The sequence below is a fragment of the Artemia franciscana genome, chromosome 9, assembly GCF_032884065.1.
Source record: "Artemia franciscana chromosome 9, ASM3288406v1, whole genome shotgun sequence".
NCBI classification, from domain to species: Eukaryota; Metazoa; Arthropoda; class Branchiopoda; order Anostraca; family Artemiidae; genus Artemia; species Artemia franciscana.
Window position 1 is genome coordinate 13,234,058 of NC_088871.1, and position 26,236 is coordinate 13,260,293.

Genomic DNA, 26,236 nt, shown 5'->3' on the forward strand with positions numbered 1-26,236 from the left:
AAAAAAAAAAAAATAACGTGAAAAAAAATCTAAATAACGTAAAGAACTTAGCATTGCTTCGAGAATTACATTTTTTAAATTTTATATACAAAAAAATATTAATGCAATGAAGAAAACTTACACTTGGTGATTTTAAGCAGTCCGTCCTATTATAAAAACAGTCTAAACCAGGTGTTAACACGTCAAAGAAATAAATTTATCATTCAAATAAAATTTAATATAATGAAGAAAACTTACAATCGGAGATGTTGTGTTTTGTTTCCTATAAAACCTTTCCAGACCAGGTGTGCACAAATTAACCACGCCATACAATTTCTCTTGGTTTACCGCCTGGGGGGCAGTAATCAGTAGGCGACGACAAGGCTCGTCATCTGAAAAAGTGAAATGCTCTATTGAACGGCAAAGGATGAAAAAAAGAAGTTAAAGACACTAACCATAACGGCAATAATGAGCATAAATTTTGTCTGAAGCAAAAGTGGTTCACTCACCTTTGAAAAATGAAACAAGTGATAAAGGAATCACCGGGCTGGTGTTCTGCAGGCTGGTGGTACAAATTATAGCGATGGTGAAATTTTTCGTAACATGTTTTACTACATAGTAACGGATAATCATTATGCTCATATGCCTCAGATACCGACCATTCAGCCAGGGATTTCAGGCTGTTATATTTAAGTCACTAACAAAATAATCCTGAGTATTTTTTTGCCAAATATTGCAATTTTTCCATGCTTGGGGGGGGGGGGTAGTTTTTCAAGAGTATATAATAATCTTGAACTATATGTATTAGTTTAATTTGAAAAAAAAAAACATTTTTTCTCTCAGTCATTTTTAAATTCTGGAAAAAGGGAAAGGGTTACACATAGACAGAATATTTTCAGACTTACAGTAAAAACTATTCATCTTATTTTTATTCATTTCCAGTGTCTCTTTAATTTTAAATTTTGAAAACACCGAAACTGAAAATAGATAATAAAAATTAAATATCTAAAAGAGATTTTTACCTCGTAGCCATATCATTATTGATTTAAATATTTTTCTAATTTATTTTTGAATTTGTATAATTACCATTCCCTTTAAATCTCGAGATGAGGTAAAATACGGTAACCGCTTCTATACATCAGTTTCAGAAAAGCTTAAATGAAAAAAAATTTAATCACAATTAATTAAGCTGGGTTATTGACATTGAAATATTGTCATTTCTTAACTCTAATCGAAAGGCCTCTATTTTTAACTTTACTCTAAAGGGAGATATCATTCTTGATTAGAACAGATTTAGAACAGCTAAGAGTTTTTAACTAAGAACACTAATGACAAAAAGAGAAATTACAACACTTACCAAAGAATAAAACGATAAATACATATTTTAAATCAAGTCAGAATTCCGTAATTCACCTAAAAGTGCTGACGTGCCAAGTCTCCTTCTTTACACCCTCCCAGGAATTTCCCATAAATCTCTTAAATTGTTCAACTTTCAAGATTTCTTATTGGCCATTTAAATCCAGAAAAAAATGTGGTATTTTTTGAGAAAAAAGAATATGGAGTTAGCTTGGGAAATCAGTTTCCCGATGCAAAAACATACCATCATTAGAGAACAGTTGTGATCACGGTAGGGTATTGGTATTGAAATATGAATAAAAATCAGTACTTCTTAATTTTTTAAGCTTTTTGAAGGGGGGTGGGGAAGGAATAGCCTATTTTGATGCATAAAATTGTAGAAAGTTGATTCTTTGAGTGGGCTATTTATAGCAAAAAAATGTTTAACAAGAAACAAAGGGCTCACCAAGCTGCAGAAGTGAAAAATCATTATTGACTTTTGTAAGAAAAGGCTCTTCTTTTCCCTCTTCTAATAAATCTTGAGGGGACGAAAACTGCGAACCAAATCCTGGAAATGCTCCATTTAACGGATCTGTACCAGTTGGGAATCTTCCCATAGGGAACGAAACCGAGACACCATCTGGAAACATCGCAGAACCTGCTCTATTTGTGTCAAGTGATTCTAAACTTCCTGTTTGCGAGCCCATGATTACTGAACCACCGTGCCCTGCAGCGTCCCCTGCACCATTTGAAGTTTCTAACATTGAAGGATCCATTTATTGATGGTGTTGCCCCAACAGACAAATTCAAACTGATTTAACTTTAAAGCTATAGGTACAACTTTAATTGTTTGTTTAATAGAGTTGGAAATTGGTTTCTTTGGTAATTAGGTCACTGAATTTTATCTCCTTGTTTAATAACAGGATGTCCCTTTATGACCTTTAATTAAGCACAATGTTGGTCTTTTATTTAGGTTTATAAGATCCATTTTAACTTACTGAAGGGTGATCAGATCTTAATGAAATTTCATGTTCGGAAGGATATCGTCTCTTAGAGCCTTCATTTTAAATCCCGATGGGATCCCGTGACATTGGGGGGGGGCCTAAAATCTTTGATAACGCTTAGAGTGGAGGGATCTAGATGAAACTTGGTGGGAAAAATAAGCACAAGTCTTAGATAAGTGATTGACATAGCTGGTACAGATCCGCTCACTTGGTGGAGTTGGGGGGGGGGAGGCTTATCTCTGAAAAATTAGAAAAATGAGTTATTTTTAACTTACGAAGGAGTGATCGGATCTTAATGAAATCTGATGTTGGGAAAGATATCGTGTCTCAGAGCTCTTATTGTAAATCCTGACTGGATTCGGTGACATCTGGAGGAGTTTGGGGGGAGCCTAAAATCTTGAAAAACGCTTAGAGTGGAAGGACCAGGATGAAACTTGGTTGGAAAAATAATATCAAGTCTTAGATAAGGGATTGACATAACCAGAACGGATCCGCTCTCTTTGGGGGAGTGGTGGGGATGGGCTATTTCTGAAAAATTTGAAATACGAGGTATTTTCAGCTTACGAAAAAGTGATGTGATCTTAATGAAATTTGATGTTTGGAAGAATATCGTGTCTCAGAGCACTTATTTGAAATCCAGACCGGATCCTGTGACGTTTGGGGGGGGGGACCTAAAGTCTTGGAAAACGCTTAGAATGGAGGGATGGGGATGAAACTTGGTGGGAAAAATAAGCACAAGTCCCAGATACGTGATTGACACAGCCGGAACGGATCCGCTCTCTTTGGGGGAGTTGGGGGGAGGGTTAATTCTCAGAAATTAGAAAAAAATAGGTATTTTTAATTTACCAAGGAGTGATCGGATCTTAATGAAAGTTCATATTTAGAAGGAACTCGTGTACTCACAAGTACAAGAACCTAATAAGACGCGAAGGAATACGGACACAAGCTGTGTTAGATAGCCTTCTGTGCAATAATTCAAGTTTAACTGTAATATCAGAAACAAAAAAGTTTCTAATAAGAACTCGATTTTTCGTCCAAGGCAGAAGACATAACAAAAATCTAAAATAATTAATCCATTGATCTAAAATAATTGATAAAGCCAAACCTGAGGTAGGTAATGCCTACCTCAGGGACAGGCCATTGGGGCAGGCACAGTTGGTTGAAACACTGGTTTAGCGGGTATAGAAGCCGTCGCAGCTTGAGCAGCAGGCAAAAAGGTACTGGATCCAGAAGTTCCATATGCTGCCTGTTGCATGGCTTGAATGGACGGTGCTTTCGGAGAAGCAATAGGCGGTGGAGCTTGCTGAGAAGTAATTAACGGTGGAGCTTGCTGAGAAACAATTGACGGAGTCGATGGACGCTGATTTCCATAAAGAGAGGGTTGAGCAGGAGCAACTTGCTGAGAAAGGAGTGACGTAATAGGCGTCGCATTAGTAGTACGTTGTTGTCCATAAGCAGGAGGCTGTGGGGCGATATTATGTTGAGGAGCGAATTGTGCAGTGGGCGCTATCTGCTGTCCATAAACAGAAGGCTTCGATGCCATAGGTTTGACATGTGTGGCTCCAACTCGTTTGGTAGTAGTTTTGATTGGCTGCCGCCGTCCAGTGGCATATTCAAGTCTACTTTTCAATTCCGGTACATCATTCTTCAAAGAATAGAAAAGAACTTACAATAAGAAGGAAATACATTTTTTTTTATAGAAATCTATTGTTTGTATTAGATCTACGCATTTTTTTTAAATTTATAAAAGATCGAAGCTTGCAATAACGGATAGAGTTGCAGTGAACAAGAATAATAATTAACATAAATAATAGAAAGAATGAAATGAAATGGACGTCTTCATTATTTATGAAATGAACAAAAAAGTGAAAAAAATAGTCTATGTGTAATGTAATGCTTCCATCTAAAACTCAAAAGAGGGTATTCAATAAATAGCGTATGAGTTGTAGTTTGTGTTCTAAAGTAGGGTAATAATAATAATAAAAAAGCTTATCTAATTTCCTTCAGCAGCTCCATGACAATATCATCTAGAAATAGAGAGCGGGAGAGAGACGGAAAAAGTGAGAGAAGAGAAAGAGGGGAGAGGGGTAGACACCTAGGAAAATATTGTTCTCTCCGATTTGTTTTCTCTTGCAAGAAGCTTATCATGGTTTTGATCGTGCTGGTGATGAGGCATGGACTTCATTAAAAAGGATATAAAGCGGCGTTCAATTGCGTGTCTGGCTGGAATCCCATGTCGAGACACGTGCCTGGCCAGAAATCAATGTCTATTTTCATCATCCATGTTTACATTTTTAAACTGAAATTTAATTTTAGTTTTTTTTTCTTTTTTTATTAATCTTTTGTTCATTTCGAGCAAATATGCAACACCAAATATAATAGTGAAGCACGCTAAGGCAATTGTTTGGCTGGTCTCATCCATTATCTTAGTGACAGTAAAAACAGGATGCTAGCTACCACTGCAACCCGAATACAGGAAGCCTAGGAAAGAGTGAAAATAAGAACCCTCTGTGGATTTGGAAAGGTGCATTTGATAATGAGAAGAGAAAGCTAATATTGACAGTGAATATGTAGGGGATGTACATATACATACTCTCCTGTTCGTGAATGATGTAGCTTTAGTTGTAGATTAAGATAAGAAGTTATGGAAGTTGTTAAATTTATTACTGGAATATTTGTCAAGAATGAATCTTGAATCGGATGTTGGAAAAAGAGTAGTCTAGTTACGAGTGCCAGTGAAAGTGAGGTTGATCAATTTATTTTAGAAGGTTGAGAGATACAAATTCTGTAAAATGGAGATTCCAGAAAAGCGACGAATTAGAAAGGTGTAGCTAGTTTACTGTAAGAGATGGTAAGGTGTAAACAGAAACGTTAACGGTTTTGTAGTTAGAGAAGATTTTGTAATTTCTTAGCGAAGAAGCTTTAGGCTAGTGAATATGGCTTGGTTCTGGGAACATACTATTTAAATCAGCTTATCTAAAAGCCGTTATAGATGAGTCAAAAAGTTCATGGTCTTACCAGGTAAGTAAGATTTTTAAGATTGTTCAGTGGAGGAAATATGGAATAATGGATTAAGTATGGATTATGAAACTAAGAAGTAAAGGTTTGGCAGCATGAAAGAAGCCTCTCTGATTCCCTGTGACTCTACGTTCATAGATTAAATAAAAAAAAAAACATGTTTGTTTTAACTGAAAGTAAGAAGTGACATTAGAACTTAAAACGAATTGAAATAATTCCGCGTGTCCCCTTTACAACGCCCCGCTCTTTACTCTAAAGTTTATAGTGTTTTAAAAAGTAGAGTTGTGAAAAAGAGTCAAACTTAAGCGTAAAGAGTGGAGCGTTGAGGATGGGACAGTCCCTTTCATATACGGAATAATTTACATTCGTTTTAAGTTTTAATGTCACTCCTTACTTTCAATTTACAAAGACTTGATTTATAGCGCAAAGAGGGGAGTGTTGAGGAGGAGACAGCCCCTTACATATCCCGAATGATTTCTGTTCGTTTTAAGTTTTATTGTCGCTCCTTACTTTCAGTTAAAAAAAAACTTGATTTTTTATTTAATTGAATAGTAACATCAATCTTTTGAAGAGTCTTGGAAAGAAGGGAACCTAGTTTTCAGAAAAGAAATGCTTAGATTATATCTCAGGAAAACCTGTTTCAAATAGTTCGTGGTAATGAACTGTAGTAAGGAGTGACCCAGCTCAATAGTAACCGAAACTCTAAAAAAAAGAATCTTAATGCCAATAGATACATAAAGAAAATTCAAATTTTGATTTTAAATATATGAGTTTCATCAAGTTAGTCTTACTCATCACAAGAGCCTGATAAAATTTACATTGTTTTCAATAAAAGGGGTAACACCCTATAAAAGTCATACAATATTAATAAAAATTACACCGTTAGATTCAGCGTATCAGAAAATCCTACTGTAGAGATTTCAAACTTGAATCTAAATTAAATAAAAAAATAGTTTTTAACTGCAAGTAAGGAGCGACATTAAAACTTAAGACAAACAGAAATTATTCCGTATATGCAAGGGGTTGTCCCCTCCTCAACACGTCGTTCTTTACTCTAAAGTTTTTTACGCTCACTCTTTATGGTAAATTTTGACTCTTTCTCACAACTCTACTTTTTAAAACAATATAAACTTGAAATTTTAACGAAAATAACACCATCACATTCAGTGTATAAGAGAGCCCCACTGTATAAGTTTCAAGCTCCTATCCACAAAAATGTGGAACTTCGTATTTTTTGCCAGACGACTGATCACATGTGCATGTTAATTATTTGTTGTTGTTTTTTTCTTTTTCCCAGGGGTAATAGTATCGACCCAGTGTTCCTAGAGTGTCGCAAAAGGGCTCATTTTAACGAAAATTAAATGTTTTTGTGTCCTTTTTAAGTGACTAAAAAAATTGGAGGGCAGCTAGGCCCCCTCCCCCACTCATTTTTTGCCCAAAGTCAACGGATCAAAATTTTGAGATAGTAATTGTGTTTAGCATAGTCGAAGAACATAATAGCTATGTCTTTGTGACGACTTACTCCCCCAGAGTCCCTGGGGAAGGGGCTGCAAGTTACACATTTGACCAGTGTTTACACACAGTAATGGTTATTGGGCAGTGTACAGACGTTTTCAGGTGGATTTGTTTGGTTGGGGGGAGAGGTTAAGGAGAGGAAGCTACGTGGAAGGATATTTCCTTGGAGTAATTTGTCATAGGGTGAAAGGAATTCCATGAAGGGGGCGCAGGATTTTATAGCATTATTTAAGAAAAACAATAAAAATATAAATATGAAAAAGTTTATTCAACTGAAAGTAAGGAGCAGCATAAAAACTAAAAAGAAACAGAAATTGTTACGCACAGGAAGGGTTCATCTCCTCCTAAATACCTCGCTCTTTACGCTAAAGTATTTTTAATAATTTTAACAATTTGTTCTACGACCTTTGTTATTCTGGGGTCATTCTTAAAGAATTGGGACAAAATTTAAGCTTTAGTATAAAGAGCAAGGTATTAACAAGGGGACAAACTCCCTCATATATGTAAAAAAATATACGAATATAGAAGTTCGTTACTCAAGTTAATTTTTAAGGTAGCCTACGTATATTTTTTCTAATACGTTTGTAATAAATTGAAAGTTCTAGTTGCCTTTTTAAGTAACCAACAACTGGAGGGCGACTAGGGCTCCTCCCCCACCCCTTTTTTCTCAATATCCTCCGATCCAAAATAAGAGAAAGCCATTTAGCCAAAGAAAAACACAAATAAAATTTGCAAGTTTTGTTTTCAAACAGTTCGTGGTAACGAACTCTGGTAAGGAGTGACCCGGCTCAATAGTAATCGAAACTCTAAAAAATGGAACTTTGATACCAATAGTTACATCAAAAGAATTGTATTTCATGCTAATTTTAAATATTTAAGTTTCATCTAGTTTAGTCTTACACATCAAAAGTTACGAGCCTGAGAAAATTTGCCTTATTGTAGAAAAAAGGGGGAAACATCCCCTGAAAGTCATAGAATCTTAACGAAAATATAAGAAAGCCAGTTAGCAAAAAAAAACTTAATTCATGTGCGGTGACCCAAAATCAAAACATTTATTAAATCAAAAATGTTAAAAAATTAAACAAAAGATTTCGTCAATTCTATGACTTTTAAGTAGTGTTTTCCCCAATTTTCCAAAATAAGGCAAATTTTCTCAGGCTCGTATCTTTTGATGGGTAAAATAATATTTGATGAAACTTGTATATTTAAAATGAACATAAAAACCTAATTCTTTTGATGTATCGATTAGTATCAAAATTCTGTTTTTTAGACTTTCGTTTACTATTGAGCCGGGCCGCTACTTGCTACTGTTCGTTACCACGAACTGTTTGAAACATGTAGAATTTTGTATCTTTTGCCAGAAGAAAGATCATGGATGCATGTTTATGTGGGTTTTTTTCCTACGGGTGATCGTATCGACCCAGAGGTCCTAGAATGTCGTGAGAAGGGCTCATTCTAACAATAAATAAAAGTTCTAGTGCCCGTTTTAAACGACCAAAAATGGAGGGTAAGTAGGCCCCCTCCCACGCTTATTTTTCCCTAAGTCACCAGATCAAAATTTTACGATAGGTTTTTTATTCAGTATAGTCAAAAAATCTAATAACTATATCTTCGAGGACGACTTAATCCCCAGAGTCCCCAGGGGAAGGACTGAAAGTTGTGAAGTTTGCCCATTGTTTACATATATTGTTGGTGATTTCAAAGTATACACATATTTTGTTTCTTTTTCCTATGGGGGGAGGGTCAGAGGGAGGGGTTCAAGTAGGAGGATCTTTCAATGGAGGTACTTTTTATAGAAGAAGGAACTTTGCCCATTGTTTACTTAAAGTATATGTTATTGGGAAGTATACAGACGTTTTCAGGGGGATTTTTTTATGGTGTGAGGGGTGGGGGAGGGACTATAGGGAGAAATCTTTCGATGTAGGAATTTATCATGGGGGATTTCTGGTTGGAATTTTCTTGCTTTATTGAACACCATTTTAGCATGTATTAGACTATCAAATATGATATCAAACAGTACTTGGTAACAAACTGTAAATAAGGAACGTCTTGGGTTAATCGTAGCCAGAACTCAAAAAAATAGAATTACTCTGATTTTAAACCTATAAGTTACATTAAGTTTAGTGTTACCCATCAGAGACAATCAGCCCGAAAAAATGTGCCTGAATTTTGAAAAAAGGGAAACGCTACGTAAAATTCATAGAATCTTGTTTAAAATTACACAATTAGGTTCAGCGTATCCGAGATGCCTACTGTAGAGCTTTCAGGCTCCAATTTTCAAAAATGTGGAATTTTGTATTTTTGCCAGAAGAAAGGTCATGGATATGTGTTTATTTTTTTTTCATGGGTGAATGTATGGATTCTGTTGTCCAGGAATATCAGAAGAGGGCTCATTCTAACATAAATGAAAAATCATAGTGCCCTTTCTAAGTGACCAAAAGATTGTATAGTAATAGAGCCCCTTACGCCCCTTTTTCTCAAAATCGTGTTATCGAAATTTTGTCATAACTATTTTGTTCAGAATAGTTGAAAGGCCGAATAACTATTCCTTTAGTAGTAGTAGTAGTAGTAGTAGTAGTAGTAGTAGTAGAACAGTTTTATTAGAAATAAACATTCCTTAATGAATAGCACAACATAAGCGAGGCTTGCGAGGCTGTGCTAAATTCAACGAAAATAAAGAGACAATATGGAGATATTGTCAGATATCATGACCCCCAAGTCCCGGGGAAAAGTCTTTGTTACAAAACTCGCTCAATTTTTACGTATAGTATTTGTTATTGGGAAGTACGGATATATTTTTTGGATAGAGGGGAGGGGGCAATTTCGTGTTGGTGTGATTTTCAATGGGAGAAATTTTTCACGAGGAGGGAAGTTTTCAGGGAGTTAATTTTTCAGGGGAAATTTTACAAAGGGGGCATTTGCCAGAATTCTTATACGACACTCTTCTTATGTCTTGCTTTCTCCTTTCCAACTCACTTTTATGCATGGATATGTTGAGGATTATTGTCCAGGATAAATCTCAACAGGATTAAATTGTCTAGAGAATAAATCCGTCTAGGGAATAGATAAATAAATTAAGAAAAGAATACATAGAACCAGAACCTCCACTCCTTTCCCTCAAGTATATCCCATGCTCATTGACAATTCGGAGGTGGGCCCCCTCTTGCTCTCTCTTGAATACAAATATTGGAGCTACGGCCCTGATGGAGGTAAAAATTTATACACAATCTCCAGGATTTTTCTGGGAAGACCTTTCTTCGATTTCCCTTTCCTGATTCCTACCTCGGCTTCATTGTCACAAAGACTATGGAGGATGTAAACTACGTCAACAATTGAAAGTTCTATTCCATTTTTTTATGAGTTGAAAGGGTATTGGAAACCAACCCGCTGCAGTTGTATTTTTTTTTTTTTTTTTGGGGGGGGGGGTACTTTTTGATAGAGGTGGTACAAATCTGCTCCATACTTACCGAGAATCCTTGTAACTCCGACGCACTGGCCATGATACCACTCGTCACAACTGTCGCAGCAAACCATAAATCGATTGTTATGTGACGTCTGGCAAATACACCACAGCTTATTTGGATCGTCTTCACTTTCCCAATGCGCCTCACTTTCATCATTTCCTTCAAGATTCTTATTTTTTTCTTCCCCCTTCTTTATTTTGCCTTTTAGACGATCTTTTTGATCGGATTTCATAGCTTCTGCTGAAAAATAAACAATAAACGGAAAAAACCAACAACAAAGTCACATGCACGGGCCTAATTTGCTATGAAGTAGTGGGTGGGAAAACTTTAGTTGTGTTAGTCCCCCTTCCTCCCCTGTCTTCCTTCTGAAATTCAGTTTCTTCAAAAACTTTGTCATTGGGCTTCAAACAGTGGGCCCAGTCGCCCTCCAATCTATTTGCTCACTTAAAAACGGCACTAGAACTTTTAATTTCTGTTCGAATGCACCCTCTCCCTATCGTCGAAGACCATTTTTAAATGGTCCTCGAAAAAACAAAATTTGAACAAAAAAAAACATCTTTGAAAAAAACAAAGTAAAACGTCCTCAGGCTAAAACTTTCCTCAGGCTATATGCACATTTTTGCATATAAGAGCTCGAAACTTCTGCAGTAGGGGTATCTGGTACGCTGAATCTGATTGAGTTATTGTGTTACTTTTTGGGGGTGTTTCCCCTTATTTCAAAAATCAGGCAAATTATTTCAGGCTCGTAACTTTTTATGGGTAAAACTAAACTTTATGAATCTTATATATTTGTAATCAACATAATAAGCTGATTCTTTTAATGTATCTATTGACATTAAAATCCCACTTTTAGAGTTTTGGCTACTATTTTGCCGAGTCGCTCCTTACTTACAGTTCATTACTACAAACTGTTTGATTATGTAAAAAAAGGAAAAAATACATTTTCTAACTTCTGACCTGGCCACTTCGTTCAGAAAGAGTTGCCGTAGAAACTTCACAAGGAGCTAATTCGATTGAAAATTGAATGTTCTGGTGTATTTTTGAGAGTCAAAAGTAATTGGAAGGCACTGCGTCACGCCCATCATATCTCTAGGCACATCTAATCAAAATTTACGATGTTCATTTTGTTCAACAAAATTCAGTAGTCCAGTAATTATGTTTTTGGGGATGATACCTTCCCCCTAAGCCTTTGCAGTAAATGCTATAAGCTGGACTAATTTCATATTGTTAGTATATAAGGTTTTTATGGAAAAAGATAATCATAGGAAATTTTTACAGGGCTCATTCATTTGAAAATCAAGAGATATAGTTCCCAAGAGTCAAAACTGATCGGAGGGTAGCTAACCCTCCCCATGTATTCTTTAACCCAAATGTATCTAAGAGAAATTTTGAAACAGCTATTTTATTCAAAATAGTCAAAAGATCATATAACAAGGTGCTCAGGGTTGAAAAACAACTCCTGCCGAAGGATTATAAGTTATGCTCTGGACCATATAAGGTTCTTATGGAAGGGGTGTTCGAATAAACTTTATAGAAGGCACATTTGATTGGAAATTTAAAGTTCTAGCTCCCTTTAGAGGGTCAAAACTGATGAAGGGTAGCTAGTGCCCCCACAAAGCACTATTTCCCCTAAACGTATCTAATATAAAATTCAAGAATGCTGTTAAAAATAGTTCAAAAACATATAAAATTTCTTCAGAGTTGATACCCCCCTACCCAGAGCCCAGGGGCAAAGATTATAAGTTACACCCTGAGGATATAAACTTTGGATGGGGCTAATGTGATTAGAAAATCTGGGAGTTGTAGTTCCCATTCTAATAATAAAAAATGAATGAGCCCCCTTTTCCCCCTTGTTTATCATACTGAGGTATACTCATCTTTCATCTACAGTAGAAAATTGAACAAAATATTCATTAATTTACCTTTTTTCTTATCAACAGTTGATTCATGATGCCAATTCAAACAAAACAACAGCAAAATAAGCAAAGTTTCCAAATAGCTCAGAGCAATATCCCGGCATCACTTGGGGGTGGGGCATTCTTCAGCGGAGCAGCTATTATATTTAGAAAGATTGTTGAATGGGGAATCAAACGGTATTTCTCTTTTGTTATCATAGTACTTAATCAAACAGTTCGTGGTAACGAACTGTAGTAAGGAGCGACCCGGCTCAATAGTAACCAAAACTCTAAAAAATGGAATTTTGATACCAATACCTACATCAAAAGAATCGCATTTTAATACTGATTTTAAATATATAAGTTTCATCAAGTTTAGTCTTACCCATCAAATGTTACGAGCCTGAGAAAATTTTCCTTGTTTTGGAAAATAGGGGAAACACACGTTAAAAGTCATATTATCTTAACGAAAATCATACCATCGTATTCAGTGTATCAGAGAACCCTACTGTAGGAGTTCCTATCTACAAAAATGTGGAGTTTTTTTATTTTTAAGACCGATCACGGGTGCGTGTTTGTTTGTTTTTGTTTTTTTCCCCAGAGGTAATCATATCGACCAAGTGGTTCTAGAGTGTCGCGAGAGGGCTCATTCTAACGCAAATTAAAAGTTCTAGTGCCCTTTTTAAGTGATCCTAAAAATTGGAGGGCACCTAGGCCCCCTTCCACGCTCATTTTTTTCACAAAATCAATGGATAAAACTTTGAGATAACCATTCTGTTCAGCAGAGACGAAAAACATAATAATTATGTCCTTGGGCTAACTTACTCCCCCATAGTCCCCGAAGGAGGGGATACTAGTTAAAAACTTTAACCAGTGTTTACATACAGTAATGGTTATTGGAAGTGTACAGACATTTTCAGGGGGATTTTTAGGTTTGGCGGGGGGGGTGAGGTGAGGGGTCTACGTGGGAAGATCTTTCCTTGGAGGAATATGTCATGGGAGAAGATAAATTCTGTGAATAAGGCGAAGGATTTTCTTGTATTATTTAAAAAAAGGAAAAAATAAATATGAAAAGTTTTTTCAGCTGAAAGTAAGAACCAGCAATAAAACTTAAAACGAACAGAGATTATTACGCATAAGGGGGGGGGGGAGAAAATTTCCATGAAGGGAGCGCAGGATTCATAAGCATTATTAAAAAAAAAAACAATGAAAAAATAATTATGAAAAAGTTTTTTTTCATCTGGAAGTGAGGAGCAGCATTAAAACGAACCGAAATTATTACCCATATGAGGGGCTCACCTCTTCCTAATACCTCGCTCTTTACGCTAAAGTATTTTTAGTAATGTCAACTATTTATTCTACGGCTTTTGTGATTCAGGGGTCATTCTTAATGAATTGGGACAAAATTTAAGATTTAGTGTAAAGAGAGAGGTACTGACGAGGGGGCGAACCCTCTCATATATGTAATAAAAACATGAGAATAAAAGGTTCTTTACGTAAGCTAATTTATAAGTTATGTATATCTTTTACTAATAAAAAGATTCGTAAAAAATTAAAAGTTCTAGTTGCCCTTTTAATTAACCGAAAAATTGGAGGGCAACAAGGCTTCCTCCTCTGCTCTTTTTTCTCAAAATCATTCAATCAAAATTATGAGAAAGCAATTTAGGCAAAAAAAAAAGCAAATTTCGTTTTAATTATTCCTCTGCGGAGAGCCAAAATCAAAACATGCATTGATTCAAAAACGTTCCGAAATTAAATTTGAAAAAAAACAAGTGTTTTCAACTGAAAGTAAAGAGCGACATTAAAACTTAAAATGAACAGTAATTACTAACTATATGAAAAGGGCTGCTTCCTCATCAACGCCCCGCTCTTTACGCTAAAGTTTTTTACTGTTTTAAAAAGAAGAGTTGAGAGAAAGAGTCAAACTTTAGTTGTTTTTTTTTAATTTAATCTTTTTTAAATTTTTATTGCTCTTTTTTGAATACTTTCAATTTTAAAACATTCGTCTTTGGTCAACCTAGGGTGTCAGACAGGACAAGTATATTCAAGACAGGATCCTATGCTGGCACGTACGCAGGGGGAGGGGCCTTCGGGCCCTTCCCCCCCAAAAAAAAATTTGTGAAATGTGTAATTTCCTCATGGTTTCATGGGATTTCTGGCAAAATTAGGACATTTATTAAGAATCTAGATACATGTTTGAAGCCTTTTTTGGGGGATTTTACAGCATGAAATTATCCAGTCAAGTCTTTGCCCAATTATTAACCCATTTTCTGTCTAACTTTTTACCCTCTTTGAAGTAATTAGCAATTGTACTGTTTTTTTTTTGATTTTTTTTTTGGAAAGAGAGCGTTTCCACAGCAAAATAGAATTATCCTTGGTCGTTTATCCCTCCCCCTTGTCAAGATAAAGTACAGCTTTTAATGGATCAATTTTGGAAACTATCGTTTTTCATTAAAATCTACGTTTTTATGGCACTTGGTATTAACCAAGTGACCTATAGCAATCGCAAAATCTGTCTGTCAGTCTGTCGGTCCCGGTTTTGCTACTTTAGGCACTTCCAGGTAAGCTAGGACGATGAAATTTGGCAGGCGTATCAGGGACCGGACCATATTAAATTAGAAATAGTCGTTTTCCCAATTTGACCATCTGGGGGGAGTGGGGGCCCGTTAATTCGGAAAAAAAGAAGAAAAAATGAAGTATTTTTAACTTACGAACAGTTGATCAGATCTTAATGAAATTTGATGTTTGGAAGGATATGGTGTTTCAGAGCTGTTGTTTTAAATCCCGACCGGATCTGGTGACATTGGGAGGAGTTGGGAGGGGGAAACCTAAAATCTTGGGAAACACTTAGAGTGGGAAAAATAAGCACAAGTCCTAGATACATGATTGACATAACCGGAACGGATCCGCTCTCTTTGGGGTAGTTGGGGGGGGGTTAATTCTGAAAAATTAGAAAAAATGAGGTATTTTTAACTTACGAACGGGGGATCAGATCTCAATGAAATTCGATATTTAGAAGGATATCGTGTCTCAAAGCTCTTATTTTAAATCCTGACTGGATCTGGTGACATTTGGAGGAATTTTTTTTGGGGGGGGACCTAAAATCATGGAAAACGCTTAGATTGGAGGGATCGGGATGAAACTTGATGGGGAAAATAATCAGAAGTCTTAGATGCGTGATTTACATAATTGGAACAGATACGCTCTATTGCGGGGGGGGGGGATAATTCTGAAAAATTAGAAAAAATGACGTATTTTTAACTTACGAGGAGTGTTCGGATTTTCATGAAACTTCATATTTAGAAGGACCTCGTAACTCAGATCTCTTACTTTAAATCTCGACCAGATCCAGCGTCATTGGGGGGAGTGGCGGAAATCTTAGAAAATACTTAAAGCGGAGAGATCAGGATGAAACTGTATGGGAAGAATAAAGACCTGTCTAAGATACTTGACTGACATAACCCGACCAGATCTGCTCTCTTTGGTGGAGGGGGGGGGTAATTTGGAAAAATTAGGTATTTGTAACTTACGAAAGGGTGACCAAATCTTAATGTAATTTGATATTTAGAAGGATCTTGTGCTCGAAAGCTCTAATTTTAAATTCCGACCAGATCCTGTGACATTGGGGGGAGTTGGAGGGGGAAACCGGAATTCTTGGAAAAGGTGAAAATTTGGGGATTTTTATCTTACGAATAGGTGATCTTAATGAAATTTGATATTTAGAAGGAATTCATGTCTCAGAGCTCTTATTTCAAATCCTGACCAGATCTTTTGACATTGGGGGAGTTGGAGTGAGAAATCTTGGAAAACACTTGGAGTGGAGGAACCGGGATGAAGCTTGGTGGATAGAATAAGCAACTCTCCTTAATACGTGATTGACGTAACCGTAAAGATTCGCTCTCTTTGGGGGAGTTGTTCAGTGATTTGGAGAGTATGGTGCTTCTGGACATGTTAGGACGATGAAAATTGGTAGGCGTGTTAGGAAGCTGCACAAATTGACTTGATAAAGTCGTTTTTCCCCATTCGACCCTCTGGGGGGGCTAAAGGGAGAGGAAAATTAGAAAAAATGAGGTATTTATAACTTACGAGTGGGTGATCCGATCTTAATGAATGTTGATATTTAGAAGGACATCGTGACTCAGAGCTCTTATTTTAAATCCTGACCGGCATTTTTTTATTTTCCTTTTAAATCAATCTATTGATTCTAAGAATTTTGCTCGAGCTCATACCATATGAGCTCTTGGCTCTTCTTGCCTCGTCATAAGTGCCATATGAGCTCTTGTTGCAATACAGTAACAACCCCCCACAGCACCCATATTGCACTGTTAACCCTAAAATTTCCCTTTCAGTGGGATAATAGATTAAACACTGGTTGTAAATCACTATGAACATAACATGAGCCTAAAACGTACTTTTGAGGCTTCAGTCTTCTTCTCCCCATCCGCTACAATATTACAGATTAAAGTTAATCTGTATTTTCCAATATAGGTGCTTTTTGCATTACTAAATAAGAAATTGCTACTTTATACCTGCTGTTTCGAAGGTTTTGCCCCCCCCCTCCCGGAAAAAAATTCCTGCATACGTGCCTGATCCTATTTAAGAACAATAAACTATTTAAGGTTCCGGATTGATATGGATAACCATTTGAGAAGCCAGAAAGATTTGAGAAGATACTACCGGATTTAAATAAGTAGAAAGTGTTGGACTTTCATTTAAGGTCATTGTTCAAATGGACAACAAGCTGTTTAACCACATTTAAATTTGGTATGCTAAGGTAATTATTGACTGGGGGTATATTAAAAAAGGAGAATAGCATTAAACTGCTTTTGGATAGGCTTAGGTTGAGTTTAACTTTGTTAAGGTACTGCTTTAAGTATACCCAATACACTTATGCTTTGGAGGTTAAACAAGCTGTTTAACCACATTTAAATTTGGTGTGCAAAGGTAATTATTGATTGGGGGTATATTAAAAAAAGGAGAACAGCATTAAACTGCTTTTGCATAGGCTTAGGTTGAGCTTAACTTTGTTAAGGTAATGCTTTAAGTATTCTCAGTATACTTATGCTTCGGAGGTTAAACAAGCTGTTTAACCACATTTAAATTTGGTGTGCAAAGGTAATTATTGATTGGGGGTATATTAAAAAAAGGAGAACAGCATTGAACTGCTTTTGCATAGGCTTAGGTTGAGTTTAACTTTGTTAAGGTAATGCTTTAAGTAGTTGATGAATGAGTCAGGTTTAGCGTCCAAAGTATTAGAAGTATATCATAGGTTAAGCAATATCAAATCATCCACAAATTTAAAAGCGTTGTCTTAACTTGATAAAACATCATTAAAAACAATTAAAATTCTTAAGGACCTGATTTAGTCTCTAGGGTGCTCCATAGGAAATCGAGGAAAGACCTTATGAATCTCCTTTAGGGAGGACTACACATTGCTCACAGCCAGACAAAAAATTAGCTACCATACGTAAAATCAAAATTTTTGGCATATAAAGCCCTTGAATTATCAATATCTGTCTGATGATTCTAGCCGTCAAAAGCTTGGCCGGCCTAAAGCCACACTGATTTGGGTTGATTTTATCTTGAATATCGTCAAAAAGGAAACTGTAAATAAAACTTTAAAAAAATTTAGAGAAAATAGAGGTTTTTGATACTGATCTTAAGTCAGAGGGAACTTTTAGGGTCTTATTTTTCGGTACAGGTAATATAATAGCTCGTTCAAAGCGCAATGGAAAATACCATCTACAAAAAATTGGTTAAAAATAGCAGTTAGAGGTACACTTAAATACTGGGCATATTTCACAATCAATTTGGTAGGGATTTCACCTGGGTATACTGACTTTTTTTGTGTCGAGATTTTCGAGTTTAAGTTGGGTCTGATCTATTTCAATCACAAGAATATCACTCACTGAACTGTTGGGCGGTACGCTTCGGAGAGGCAGGTGTATTTTATAAATTGAAGCAAAATAATTATTTATGATATCTGCACTCACTGGGGCACCATTACTATCCAATGAGAAAAACTTTGATGAGATCTTTCCCGTGAGATCTTGGATAGTTTTTTGGAGTTTCTTAGGGTTAGAATACAATAACTTATTTAGCACATGAGTACCATGCTCCTTTCTTACTTTACGGATTTCGCTACCAACAATGTCTCGAAGTTTCGTTCATTTATTAGGCACATTTTTTTTTTTTTTTTTTTTTTTTTTTTTATCTATGGTTTGCAGTTAGATTTTCGAGTAACTTTTCTCATTTGAAATGCGTTCCAGTATGACTGGAAAAGTTCTACTGAAAATTTAGAAGCCATTTCATTACCATTGGTAAGACATAGGATATTAGCCCAAGATTTGAAGCTAAGTTTTGCTTTGAGATAGGGAGCCTTCTCGTCATAGATTGCTACATGCCCCAACTGAAGAGGCTGTTTTGGGGGCACAATAGTAATCTTCATCGTTGGTAAAAATCAAATCTAGGGTTTTATAACTGCATGTAGGCGACTTGACCACTTGATCAAAGCTAAGAGCAGAGCTAAGCCACTTTTGGTGTAGTTCATTAAAATCACTACGTAATGTAATTGCAGCATAAGGGTACTTGCAGCGAATTATGTCAATATCTTCGGGGTAATTGCGGATATGCCGTCGGCTTCTTCTTAAATCCACTAAGAAGAGGATACTTCATTTGGGAGGTTTTTGGGTCTGGTCAAGAGCCATAGAACACTGGATTAGCAGTTGTTCTCTATTTCAGATAATGAAAGAATCAGATTCGGGACAGTAGACCAACAAAAAAGCCATACCTCCACCATGAGATAGAGGGATAACATTTTTGTCAAATCTGGACTTAAAATGAGAGTCATAATTAGGAATAGAGCAAAAATCTTCAATGGTAGGCCCTTTTTTTGGTAAGAAAAGTAATACTAATCTGATTTTTGTCAAGAATAGTTCGTCCATTTTATTTACCAATGACCTTACATTCGCCAGAGGGATTCTAGGAAATGAGTAGGAGGAGAAGCGATGTGTCATACCAGGGTTTCTTGATTTCCTATTGGATACTTGTTGCAGATTCTTGTGTTCATTTGATACAAATAACAGGACTGATAACATGGAATGATTTGGCAATTGAATTGAGATGGAGCTGGAGCGTAACATGGAGGTCTTCTGAATGGGTTTGTTTGGTGCCATTGACAATTCATATTCATGTTGCTTTTTAGGTCTGTTGGGAACAGTGGGCTGGTCTGGTAAGCTTCGTTTTCGACTGACCAATGTTCATAGTGATAATACTCGGGAGAGAGTTTGACAGTTGACGAGAATTCTTTCGGGTATTGGACAAGTTTTTTGAATGCGCCATAGCAATGATTCAAATGAATCCGACCACAACCAAAGCAACGACCACTTCCAAACTTAGTAATAACTTTCTGGTGTAATAGTTGGGAGTCAGAAACCTTACATTCACCCTCAATATTATAATTTTTGGAAACATGCAGATATTTTTCTTTTTTGCCAATAGCATTCCACACATATTTGCATATACCCTTATCTGTAGTCAATTCATGATTGTTTATCTTAATAGTCATGACATTTAATTCGCATTCATTAGCATTTGATTTTGTGTTATCTAGGTCAGATAAACTCTTAATCATGTTACCACCTAGGTAACTGAACTTTTTTAAAAATACAAACTTGTTTCATCTCCCCTTTGTTACAGAAAACATTTAAATATTTTTTGAGATGAGATTTATTAATAATTATTTCTGATTTTGATCCTAATTAACATCAAATGACTTTGGAGGGATTTCACTTAGACTTGACCTTAGGTCTGTGATTGCAGATTAGATACAAAAAAAGAGTTTTTTCAACTGAAAATAAGGAGCGATATTAAAACTTAACACAAACGGAAATTATTCCGTATGTGAAAGTGGTTGTCCCGTCCTCAATAGCCCCCTTTTTTACACTAAAGTTTGACTCTTTCTCACAACTCTACTTTTTAAAACAATAAAAAAACACTTTAGCGTAAAGAGCGTGGCGTGGAGGGACAATCCCTTTCATATACGGAATAATTTCTGTTCGCTCTAAGTTTTATGTCGCTCATTACTTTCAGTCGAAAAAAAAAGTTGTTTTTGTATTTAATTTCTGAACGCTATTGAATGAATGGTTGTTTTAATTTCTTTTAGAATAAGCCCTCTCGTGACATTCTGCGACCACTGAGTCCATGAAAAAACAAAAAACAAAACCACGCATCCCTGATCTGTCTTCTGGCAAAAAATACAAAATTCTACATTCTTGTAGATAGGAGCATGAAACTTCTACAGTAGGGTTCACTGATACGCTGAATCTGATGGTGTGATCTTCGTTAAGATTCTACATTATTTAGGGAGAATTTCCCCCTATTTTCTAAAATAAGGCAAATTTTCTTAGGTTTGTAACTTTTTAATGGTAAAACCAAGCTTGATGAAATTTACATCATCAGCTTAAAAATTTGAAATAATATCAGCATAAAAATTTGATTCCTTTGAAGTAACTATTGGCAACAAAATTCCGCTTTTTTAGAGCTTCGATTACAATTGAGCCGGGTCGCTCCTTACTACAGTTCTTTATCATGAATTGTTTGATATTTCCTTGCTTAATAATTCCAATTTATCTCTCATTGATACAAGGGAAAGGAGTGAGAAGTCCGATAGGGTGGTTGGAAAATAAGTGTTACAAGTAGAAGTTTCTGTCTAGCAGAAGGGACTAGATTTGTTGACTTCGAGGTGATCGTTAATACTAGGAAGGTTCGGAGCTTGGGGGGGGGGGTGATCAGATTTCCATCATGGTGTTCGCCAGTTCATTACCTGATAGAAGACGTGGAGGAGTAATTTGGGGAGGCTGGGGCAGACTGGGAAAAGTATCAGCAAAAACAATAATCTTTATTGAACTATCCTTGTTTAAACTATCTTTTTTCGCGGAAACATCTAGGCACAGCCGACTTTTGGTCCATCTGGAAAGTTTAATTCCGGCACACTGTTCGTGGAAGTACGATGTACAGTCACTACATATTCAACAGTTTAAAGTTGCCCTGCAACGACATTCGGGGCACACTCTCCTAGTCATTCTCGTGTTTTGGATAAAATGACTTGAGAAATGACATTATTAGGAAAGGGTTTAATAAATCACTTCAGGTCATAAAGATATGTATTGTACAAACTCTGAATCAACTCTCTCAATATAGAAAGGCACAAGTCATGGTTTCAGGAGTAATTTTCTTTTCATTGATTCATTGACTTTGGAAAATTTCAATTTAATACTACAACTACTTCTTCAACGACAAAAAAAAATACTACTTCTATTGCAATTACTTGAAAGACTAGTAGCATTAAGATAAAAATGTCATATATGAGCATATACGTATATATGCATATACATATGTATGTATATATGCGTATATATGTATATACGTATAACATATATAAACACATGAACATATATGTTATCAAGGATTCTTTAATTTTGAAAAGAAACTGTAGAATTAAACGGATAGCCGAGAGAAAACTGGTTGACATTAACTTGAACTTTCCTTAACTCATATCAGAAACTGTTTTTAAGGCATTACCGATATGCTACTTAAAAGACTTTGGCAGATTGAAGCAAGCCATTTTTGAAAAGTTTCAGCTTTCCCCTGAGTACTTTCAAAGAAGGTTAAGAAGCAAAAGAAAGCGAGACAACGAAACATACAAAGAACACGGCTACAGATTGAAAGATATGCGTTTAAAATAGCTGGAGCTAGAAAATTATAGAGTGTTAGAAGACCCAGAGGAGATTGAAGAAAAGATGACAGAAGTAATAGAAAAAAAATAGAACAATTTTAAGAAAATGCCCACAGAGAATTGAAAATATATTTAAAACAGGAGAACCTAAAAACAAGCGAAGAAATGGCAGGTCCTATATATATGACAATGGTTATAAATTATTACCAAAAATTATTTTGGTCCAGAAAAGCTACTGAAATAATTTCATGGGCAAGTTAAGATCATTATTTTTTTTACTGTATTTCAAGACCATCTTACAAATACAAGAAATTTTTTGGGAGGGGTTTTCAAACCTAGCGTTTTCACCCCCTAGATACAACCCTGGTTGATACAAAATAGTAAGCATATTCTCCCTAAGTCTTTAACTTCAAGCGTCCATTGACAGAAATATTTCTTTATTTCTTTCTTTTTTTTACTTAATCCTTATAAGAGTATCCAAGTTTGGGAGCTACGAGGTTTTGAATATGCTAATCAGACTGTGATGTGAGTAGAATCACACTCTGAAATTTTTACCTTGATCAGTATTGAATGTGGAGCCAAATTCCTGAGGGTCAGATTCGATGTTAGATGGTACCGAAATGCTCGGAAAAGTACTCATCGAGCTATCTTCAAGCTAGGGAAAAATGAAAGGGTCTGGACTGTCAACTTGCTTCTGAATGTGTCTTGGTAAAGCCTCAACAAAATCTAAAAACATATAATTCAAGGGAATATAAAAAATTTTGACAAAAAATGTACAAACATTTGCCGAAGAGTATTTAGTAGATTCAGACAAAGATGCAGTTCCAAATAACAAAGTTATGCAAATAAAAATATTTAACGAAATATAACTAATTGATTACTCTTTCGGGATGTTACCGTTTTTAGGAAAAGAATAGAAATAAAAATAATTGTGTATAAGTTAATGGGTATACGCAAAGATGAAAAGGAAAATAGATTCAATCAAGGTTACAATAACTTATTTATAAAAAGAAGGTGAAAAGAGAAATGATCAGCAACATACGTTATTCGCATGAGGGAAATTCAAAAGGGTGCAACACAGGGACGATTACACGTATTAGTTTAGAACTTTAAGGAAATGAAAATAGAAATGATTAATTTAACAAAAATGCAACATAGGAACGATAAAACGCAAAGAATACGGCTACAAATCGAAAAATATTTGTTTAAATGGCTGGAGCTAGAAAAGTATAGGGTGTTAGATTGAAGAAAAGATTACAGAAGTGATGGAACAAAAAGTAATGCAAAAATTTTTAGAAAATACCCACAGAAAATTGAAAATATATTTAAAACAGAAGAATCCAAAAACAAGCGAAAAAATGGTGGGATTCGTGAAGAGATGGTCCTATATGTAGATTAAATAAAAAAAAAACAAGTTTTTTTAATTGAAATTAAGGAGCTACATTAAAACTTAAAACGAACAAAAATTACTTCGTATATGAAAGCGGCTGCTTCCTCATCAACTCCCTGCTCTTTAAATAAAATTTGACTCTTTCTCTTAACTCTACTTTTTAAAACATTAAAAAACTTCAGCGTAAAGAGTGGGGCTTTGATGAGGAAGCAGCCCCTTTCATATACGAAGTAATGTTTGTTCGTTTTAAGTTTTATCTCACTCCATACTTTCCGTTGAAAAACTTGTTTTTTTATTTAATTTCTGAACGTCTTTGAATCAATGCATGTTTTGATTTTGGTGCTCCGCAGATGAATAATTAAAACAAAAATAGCATATTTATTTTTTTGGCTAATTGAGTTTTTCATAGTTTTGATCGAATTATTTTGAGAAAAAAAGAGTGGGGGAGGAGACCTAGTTGCCCTCCGATTTTGGCTTTTTAAAAAGGCAACTCGAACTTTTAATTTTACGAATCTTTTTATTAGTAAAAAGATATACGTAACTTACAAATTAGCTTACGTAAAGAACTTCTATATTCTCATATTTTTATTATGTATACTACGGGGTTCTCCCCCTCGTCAGTACCTCGCTTTTACACTAAAGCTTAAATTTTTTCCCAGTTTCTTAGGAATGACCCTTGAATCACAAAAGCCGTAGAATAAATAGTTGAAATTACTAAAAATGCTTTAGCGTAAAGAGCGAGGTATTAGGAGGAGGTGAGCCCATCATATGCGTAATAATCTCTGTTCGTTTTAAGTTTCAATGCTTCTCCTTACTTTCAGTTGAAAAAAAACTTTTTCATATTTATTTTTGCATCGTTTTTTTTTTAATAATGCTAGAGAATCCTGCGCTCCCTTCATGACACTTTTCTTCCCCCATTACAAATTTCTCCAAGGAAAGTTCCCCCAACATATCCGCCCCTTGTCAACCCCCACCCAACCTAGAAATCCTCCAGAAAACGTCTGTTATTTTCTAAAATAGGGGAATTTTTCTCAGGTCCGTAACTTTTGATGGGTAAGATTAAACTTGATGAAACTTATATATTTAAAACCAGCATCAAAATGCGATCCTTTTGATGTAGCTATTGGTATCAAAAGTATCCCTTTTTTAGAGTTTTGGTTACTATTGCGCCAGGTCACTCCTTACTACAGTTCGTTACCACGAACTGTTTGAGCAGTGTTTATTACTTATTGCCAAAATGATTTTAGTCCGGAAAAGGTACTGAAACAATTTGATGGGTGACTTAACATTGCTTTTTCTTAATATATTTTAAGACAATTTACGAATCCAAGAAATATTTCGGGAGGGGGTTTTAAACCTTGCGTTTTATTCCTCCAAGACACAACCATTGATGATACTAAATAGTAAGCATGGCTCCATTTTCCGTAAAAATTCCCATTCTCCCTAAGCCTTTAACTTCAACCGTTCACTGACGGAAATATTTTTCTTTCTTTTTTTTCCTTTTTTTTTACTTAATCCCCATAAAAGTATGCAAGTTTGGAAGCTCCAAGGTTTTGAATATGCTAATCAGACTGTGTTGCGAGTAGAGTCCCATTCTGAAATTTGTACCTTGATCAGTAATGGACCTGGAGCCAAATTCCTGAGAGTGAGATTCGAAGTTAAGTGGTACCGAAATGCTCGGAATAGTACCCATTGGGTAATCTTCAAGCTTGGGAAAAATGAAAGGGTCTGAACTGTCAGCCTGCTTCTGAAGGTCACTTGGTAAAGCTTCGACAACATCTAAAAACATAAAATTCAAAGGAATATAAAGGAATTTCAAAAAAAATGTACACATATTTGCCGAAGAGTATTTAGTAGATTCAGACAAAGATGCAGCTCCCCAATAACAAAATGATGCAAATGGAACACACCTTCCCCAAAAAATTAGAAAGTACACTGCAACATCACCAAAGAGCAACAGATTTTTCTTTAAAGAGTAAACTTTCGATCCGGCTGCAGTGGGCGATCTATTTGATCTTCCACGCCATAATAAAATATTTAACGAAACATAACTAATTGATTACTATTTCGGGATATTACTATTTTTAGGAAAAGAATAGAAATAAAATAATTGTGTATAAATTGTGTATAAAAATAGAACACCTTATTCTTTAAGAAAATTTTAAACAGATATATCCTCCGAACGATTAGAAAGCAGGCTCCAACAGCGCCAAAGAGCAACAGCTTTTTCCTTAAATAGTAAACTCTCGATTCGACAGCAGCAGGCGATCTATTTGATCTTCTGCGCCATAATAAAATATTTAACGAACCAAAACTAATTGATTATTGTTTCGGGATATTACAATTTTTAGGAAAAGAATAGAAATTTATTATGTACAAGCTAATCGGTATAAACGAAGAAAAAAAGGAAACTATATTAAATAAAACTTTTTACCATGAAACATACTTTCAAAATGAAGAAGATCAAGGAATTTTTCATAATCAGCCTCATGCAAGTTTAATTTCGAGTTTAATCGAGTTTGTTGTTTTAACAATGCAAAAGATTGATTCACTTCATCTGACAGAATAGTATATAAGCCTTTAGCTCATTTTAGTTAATTGAACCTCGCTCTTTACGCTAAAGCTTAAGTTTTGTCCCAATTCTTTAAGAATGACCCCTGAATCAGAAAGGCCGCAGAATAAATAGTTGAAATTACTAAAAATACTTTAGCATAAAGAACGAAGTATTTAGGAGGAGAAGATCCCCTCATATGCGTAATAATCTCTGTTCGTTTTAAGTTTTAAAGCTACTCCTTACTTTCAATTGAAAAAACTTTTTCATGTTAATTTTTTTATTGTTTTTTTTTATAGTAATGCTAGAAAATCCTGCACCATTTTCACTCATTTTATCTTCCCCCATG

At 35.4% G+C, this 26,236-nt stretch overlaps 2 protein-coding genes across 4 annotated transcripts in view; both read right to left on the reverse strand.

Moving 5' to 3' along the window:
* Positions 1 to 26,173, reverse strand: part of LOC136031023 (uncharacterized) — a 52,503-nt gene extending 26,330 nt beyond the window's left edge. The window contains exons 1-4 of one of the 3 annotated variants that reach the window (XM_065710203.1): positions 24,945 to 26,173; positions 22,502 to 22,672; positions 10,319 to 10,552; positions 238 to 371 (exon numbers count right to left, since the gene is read on the reverse strand). The gene's annotated coding sequence lies outside the window, so the exon portion shown is untranslated. Of the gene's footprint in view, positions 1 to 237; positions 372 to 10,318; positions 10,556 to 22,501; positions 22,673 to 24,944 lie in introns of all 3 variants that reach the window. The other 2 variants (XM_065710202.1, XM_065710204.1) reach the window with 2 other exon arrangements.
* LOC136030765 (uncharacterized) lies at positions 3,445 to 10,471 on the reverse strand. Its single transcript, XM_065709807.1, has 2 exons — positions 10,319 to 10,471; positions 3,445 to 3,963 (listed from the first exon to the last, which is right to left on the reverse strand). Exons 1-2 carry the CDS (start codon positions 10,469 to 10,471, stop codon positions 3,445 to 3,447), a joined length of 672 nt encoding a protein of 223 aa, XP_065565879.1.
* Positions 26,174 to 26,236: the final 63 nt, after the last annotated feature.

Bases quoted from the DNA above. Each gene is read 5' to 3' on its own strand.
- LOC136030765 (XM_065709807.1), bottom strand. From the start codon at position 10,471: ATGATGAAAGTGAGGCGCATTGGGAAAGTGAAGACGATCCAAATAAGC. The intron at 3,964-10,318 runs GTAAGTATGGAG...TATTCTTTGAAG, and splicing joins CGGAGTTACAAGGATTCTCG to AATGATGTACCGGAATTGAA.